Genomic DNA, 6,281 nt, shown 5'->3' with positions numbered 1-6,281 from the left:
CATTCTACTGAAGAGGGACATCAGTGTTGTTTTCAGCTTCTGGCTATTATAAATAAGGTTACTATGAAAATAGTGGATCATATATGTGTCCTTGTTATATGATGGAACATCTTTTGCCCAATAGTGATATAGCTGGTTCTTCATGTAGAAGTATTTCCAGTTTTCTGTAGAACTGCCAGACTGATTTCTAGAGTGGTTTTACCAGCTTGGAACCACAGCAAAGGAGGAGTCTTGCTCTTTTTCCACATCCTTACCAGCTGTCTTAGTTAGGGTTTTATTGCTGTAAACAGTCACCATGACCAAGGGAACTATTATAAGGACAACATTTAATTGCAGGTGACTTACAGTTTCACAGGTTCAGTGCATTATTGTCAAGTCAAGATCATGGTAGCACTCAGTCAGTCATGTTACAGACAGAATTCGAGTTCTACATCTTCATCTGAAGGCTGCTAGTGGAAGACTAACTTCCAGGCAGCAAGGATGAGTGTCTTAAAGCCTATGGACACAGTGACATACCTACTCCAACAAGGACAAACCTCTAAATATTGCCAGTCCCTGGGTCAAGCATTTTCAAACCATGACACCACTATCTGCTCTTGCCTGAGTTTTTTATCTTAGCCATTCTGATTGATGTGTGGTGGGGTCTCAGGGTCATTTTGTTTTGCCTTTCTCTGATGACTAAGGATGATAAACATTGGATTAGGTGCTCTTGAGCCATTCAAGCTTCCTCTATTGAGAATTCTTTGCTTAGTTCCGTACCCCATTTTTAATAGGGTTATTGGTTCTCTGGAATCTAGCTTCTCAAGTTCTTTGCATAGTTTGGATATTAACCCTCTTTCAGATGTAGGGTTGGTGAAGAACTTTTCCCAGTCTTTAGGTTGTCCTTTTGTCCTATTGACAGTGTTCTTTGTATTACAGAAGCATTTCTATTTTATGATGTCTCATTTTTCAATTGTTTATCTGACATCCTGAACCATTGGCATTCTTTTCAGGAAATTTTGCCCCGTGCCTATGTGTTTGTGACTCTTTGCAACTTTCTATTCTCTTAGATTGAGGGTGTCTAATATATGGAGGTTCTTAATCCACTTGGAATTGATCTTTGTACAAGGAGATGAGAATGGATCAATTTGCATTCTTCTATATGCCAACCACCAGTTGAAACAACATCATTTGTTGAAAATGCTCTTTTTTCCCCCAGTGCATAGTTCAAATGTCTTTGTCAAAGATCATGTGAACAAAGGTGTGTGAGTATATTTCTCTTTCTTTACCTCTATTACATTGATCTACATGTCTGCTTCTGTACCAGTACCATGAGTTTTTTTTTCCACTAATGCTTTGTAATTCAGCTTGAAGTCAGGAATGGTGATTCTTCCAGAAGTTCTTTCATCATCCAGAATGCATTTTGTTAGCCTGTTTCTTTGTTTTATTTTGTTCTTTTTTGTACTCTTTTTTGTTTTTGTTTTTCCTATTCCAGATGAAAAAATTGAGTTGGAATTTTGATGAGGATTGCATCGAATCTTTAAACTGCTTTTGGTAAGATGGCCACTTTTACTATGTTAATCTTGACAATCCATTAGCATGAGAGATTTTTTCATCTTCTGAGGTCTTCAAATTCTTTCTTCAGAAACTTGAAGTTCTTGTCTACAGATCTTTCACTTGTGTGGTTAGAGTTACACCAAGATATTTTATATTATTTGTGACTATTGTGAAGGGTGTTGTTTCCTAATTTTTTGCTCAGCCTTTTTATCCTGTTATTAAAGGAAATCTATTGATTGAGTTAATTTTATATCCAGCCACATTGCCGAAATTGGTTTTCAGCTGTAGGCATTTACTCATGGAACTTTTAGGGTTGCTAATCTATACTATTATATCATTCACAAATATTTATATCTTGACTTCTTTCTATCCAATTTGTATCCCTTTGACCTCTTTTTGTTGTCTAATTGCTCTCATTACAACTTTGAGTACTATATTGAATAGATATAGAGAGTGGGCAGCCTTGTCTGGTCCCAATAAGAATATGCTCTTTTTCTTTGAGTTTGTTTATATAATGAATTACATTGATGGATTTCAGAATACTGAACTATCAATGTATCCCTGGGATGATACCTACTTGATCATGATGAATGATCATTTTTATGTGTTCTTTCATTCTGTTTGTAAGAATTTTGTTGCGTATTTCTTATATCAAAATTCATAATGATAATTCGTCCGAAGTTTGCTATTTTTGTTTAGTCTTTCTATGGCTTAGGTGTCAGCAAAGCTGTGACTAGATATAATGAACTAAGTAATGTTCCTTCTGTTTCTATTTTGTGGAATCCTTTGAGAAGTATTGGTATTAGGTCTTCTTTGAAGACATGATAAAATCCTGCACTTAAACCACCTGGTCCTGGGCTTTTTTTTTTTTTTTTTTTGGTTGGGAGACTTTTAGTGACTGTTTCCATTTCCTTAGGGGTTATTGGAATATTTATATGGTTAATGTGATCCTGATTTAACTTTGTACCTGGTATCTTGTCTAAAAAAAAATCATCCATTTCATCTAGATTTTCCTGGTTGTTGAGTATAGGCTTTTGTAGTTGGACCTGATGATTTTTTTTTAAATTTCCTCAGTTTCTGTTGTTATGTCTTTCTTTTCATTTCTGATTTTGTTAATTTGGATACTGTCTTTGTGCTCTCTAGTTAGGTTGGCTACAGGTTTATTTATGTTGTTGATTTTTCTGAATGAACTGGTTCCTAGTTTTATTTAGTCTTTGTAAGGTTCTCTTTGTTTCTACTTGATTGGTTTTAGCCCTTAGCTTGATTATTTCCTGATGTCTACTACTCTTGTGTGTATTTGTTTCTTTTTGTTCAAGAGCTTTCATATGTGCTGTTATAATGCTAGTGAAGGATATCTCGACATTTCTTTACGGAGGTACTCAGAACTATGAGTTTTCCTCTTAGCACTGCTTTTATGGTGTCCCATAAGTTTGGGTATGCTGTGCCTTCATTTTTCTTATATTCTAAAAAATCTTTAATTTCTTGATTTATTTGGTGTCTTGACTATCATCTGATGGGAAGAATTGATTTTCTGGCCCATTTTTTTGGTGTTCTGTAGGCTTCTTGTATATTTAGGGGCATCTCTTTCTTTAGGTTAGGGAAATTTTCTTTCCTAATTACGTTGAAGATATTTACTGGCCCATTGAGTTTGGAATCTTCACCCTCTTATATACCTATTATACTGAGGTTTGGTCTTTCCATTGCATCCTGGATTTCTTGGATTTTTTGAGTTAGGAACCTTTTGCATTTTGCATTTTCTTTGACTGTTGTGTCAATGCCTTCTATGATATCTTCTTCTCCTGAGATTCTGTCATTTTCCCATGTATTCTGTTGCTTATCTTTCATCTTTGACTCCTGCTCTCTTTCCTAGGATTTCCATCTCCATGGTTCCCTCCTTTTGTGATTTCTGTATTGTGTCTGTTTATATTTTTATATCCTATATGGCTTTGTTTGATTCCTTCACCTTTTGATTTTGTTTTACTGTATTTCTATAAAGGATATGTATTTCCTCTTCAATGGCTTCTACCTGTCTACCTTTGTTATCCTATACTTCTTTAAGGAAGTGATTTTTGTCTTCCTTATAGTTCTACCTCTTCTTCATTTGTTGGGATTTTAGGTCAGACTCTTGCTTTTCAGGTGTATTGGGGTATTCAGAACTGCAGATGCGAGTACTGCACTCTGATATTGTCACATGGCATTGGTTTTTGGTCCTTATGTTCCTGTGCTTACCTCTTGCCATCTAGCTACCTCTGGTGTTAATTGCCCTTGTTGTCTCTGACTGAAGCCTGTCCCTCCTATGAGCCTGGTTATGTTGGGCATACTTGGGTCAGGATGTCTCTGGGTATGGGAGGTGGTCTGGAGATCCTGATTTGAGACCCTTAATGGTTCCTAGTTAAGGCAGGTATTGTGGTTGTGATTGGGGACTCATGTGTGAGCATGAATCTGTGAAAACTTCTCAGAGGGTCAAGTTGTTTCTAGGTGTGAATTAGTGTAGAGGGTTGGAGCACAGGATCCACTCCTAGAAGCAGGTGCCAACTTTAAACAAAATATGTATCTGTTAGAGCAGGAAATCCTGTATCCTCTGTTCCCCAGGGGTTCCAGTTATGCCAGGTATTGTGGCACGGTTGGGGGACTCACCTGTGGGGCTGGGGGGTCAGAAGTCCTGAAGGTCATGCTGTCTCTGGGTATGGGGTAGGAACTAGAGCACAGGATCTGTTCTTTCATACAGATGTGAACTGGAAGATGAGACTATAGTTATTAAACAAACAAATGAATAAATAAATAAATAAATAAATAAAGGCTGGGAAATAGACTACAGGTCTTAAATAAATAAATAAAGCTGGACAATATAGTACAGATATTAACAGTAAATTCTAAATTGCGGTTTTTCCAATGTGTGCAAAACACTTAAAGAAATCATAAATATTCTTTGCCATCAAGTAAGTGTATGTGAAAACTATTTTGAACTTCCATTTTATATGTTTTGGAATGGCTTAGATCAGTGATGAATGTGACAGTTCATGTTGGAGAGGTTGTAGAACAATACCACTCTTGCATTACTGGTGAGTACTTAATGTCTCTATTTTCTCCATATATATATATATATATATATATATATATATATATATATATATATATGAAAATGATTTCAATACATGTCCATCAATCCAATTTATTTTGTGTGCAGCAAAAAAAGCAACTTTTGGTAATGTAACAGTTTGTGTATTCTTAGAGTAGGGAGTAGCACTATTTGGAAGTGTGGACTTGTTGGAATATGTGCTACCTGGTTGTTGTAGGTAAGTCACTGTGGGTGTGGGCTTAAGGTCCTCAGTCTAGTTGCTTCAGTCTTCCACTAGCAGCCTTTGGATGAAGATGTAGAACTTTCAGCTCTGCCTGCGCATGCCTGCCTGGATTTCTATGCTCCCACCTTAATGATAATGGACTGAACCTCTGAACCTGCAAGCNAGCCCNAATTAAATGTTGTTTTTANAAGACCTGCCTTGGTCATGGTGTCTGTTCACATCCGTAAAACCCTAACTAAGACAGGTAACATCTGAAAAATTTATTTAAGGATTACATGAAAAACAGAATGAAAGAAGTAACACTGAAATTTTTTTCCATCTCAGATCTAATACAATGTGCGAAGTGTCCAGATGGTCAATATGCCAACATAGAGAGAAATCACTGCTTCCCAAAGGTTGTGACATTTCTGGCTTATGCAGACCCATTAGGGATTGTATTGGCCTGCATGGCCTCACTTTTATCTATGTTGTCAGTTCTTATTATAGGAATATTTGTGAAAAACCAACATACTCCCATTGTGAAAGCTAATAACCGCACTCTCAGCTACATCCTGCTCATTTCTCTCACACTTTGCTTTCTCTGTTCATTGTTCTTCATTGGATATCCTAGCACANCCAGATGTCTCCTGCAGCAGATCACTTTTGGAATNCTGTTCACTGTGGCTGTGTCTGCNNTCTTGGCTAAAACAATTACTGTACTTNTGGCCTTCANCATTACTATTCCAGGAAGAAGAGTTAAATGGCTGCTGCTATTTGGGACACCCAAGGTCATCATTCCAATCTGTTCCCTTTTTCAACTAATNATCTGTGGATTCTGGTTGGGACTATCTCCTCCCTTTGTAGAGAGAGATCCTCACTCTGAACATGGTCACATCATCATTATGTGCAACAAGGGCTCAATTATAGCCTTCTACTGTGTGCTGGGATACCTTGGCTGTCTGGCACTAGCAAGCTTCACTGTGGCTTTCTTGGTTAGGAATCTGCCTGACACTTTCAATGAATCCAAGTTCCTAACCTTCAGCATGCTTGTGTTTTGCAGTGTTTGGGTCACCTTTCTCCCTGTCTACCATAGCACCAAAGGGAAGGTCATGGTGGTTGTGGAGGTATTCTCTATCTTGGCTTCAAGTGCAGGGCTTCTAGGTTGTATCTTTATCCCCAAGTGCTATATTATTGTGTTAAGACCAGATAGAAACTTTATTCAAAGGTCGAAGTGTAAAAATCATTCCTGACATCTTAAAGTTTCAATCACATGTATAATACTACCACAAAGTCTGATGACAACACTTCACTACTCTAACCTTCAAATAATACAATTCAACATACTATTTCTTTCTATAAACAATTATGTTATATTTGTTCTTTAATGCTTTGGGCTTTTTTTTAGGCGAGAAAATATAATATTTTTTATTTAGACAAAAAATTACTTATAATTATGCAGTAGAA

General features: G+C 36.8%; 1 protein-coding gene across 1 annotated transcript; it reads left to right on the top strand.

Moving 5' to 3' along the window:
- Nucleotides 1-5,125: 5,125 nt before the first annotated feature.
- Nucleotides 5,126-6,067, top strand: LOC110315857 (vomeronasal type-2 receptor 116-like). Its single transcript, XM_021189804.1, has one exon. The coding sequence runs from the start codon at nucleotides 5,126-5,128 to the stop codon at nucleotides 6,065-6,067; it is 942 nt and encodes a 313-aa protein (XP_021045463.1).
- Nucleotides 6,068-6,281: the final 214 nt, after the last annotated feature.

This window comes from Mus pahari, unplaced genomic scaffold (genome assembly GCF_900095145.1).
Source record: "Mus pahari unplaced genomic scaffold, PAHARI_EIJ_v1.1 scaffold_11423_1, whole genome shotgun sequence".
NCBI lineage: Eukaryota > Metazoa > Chordata > Mammalia > Rodentia > Muridae > Mus > Mus pahari.
Note: the sequence above shows the minus strand (reverse complement) of the source record. Positions and strands in the feature narration are given on the sequence as shown.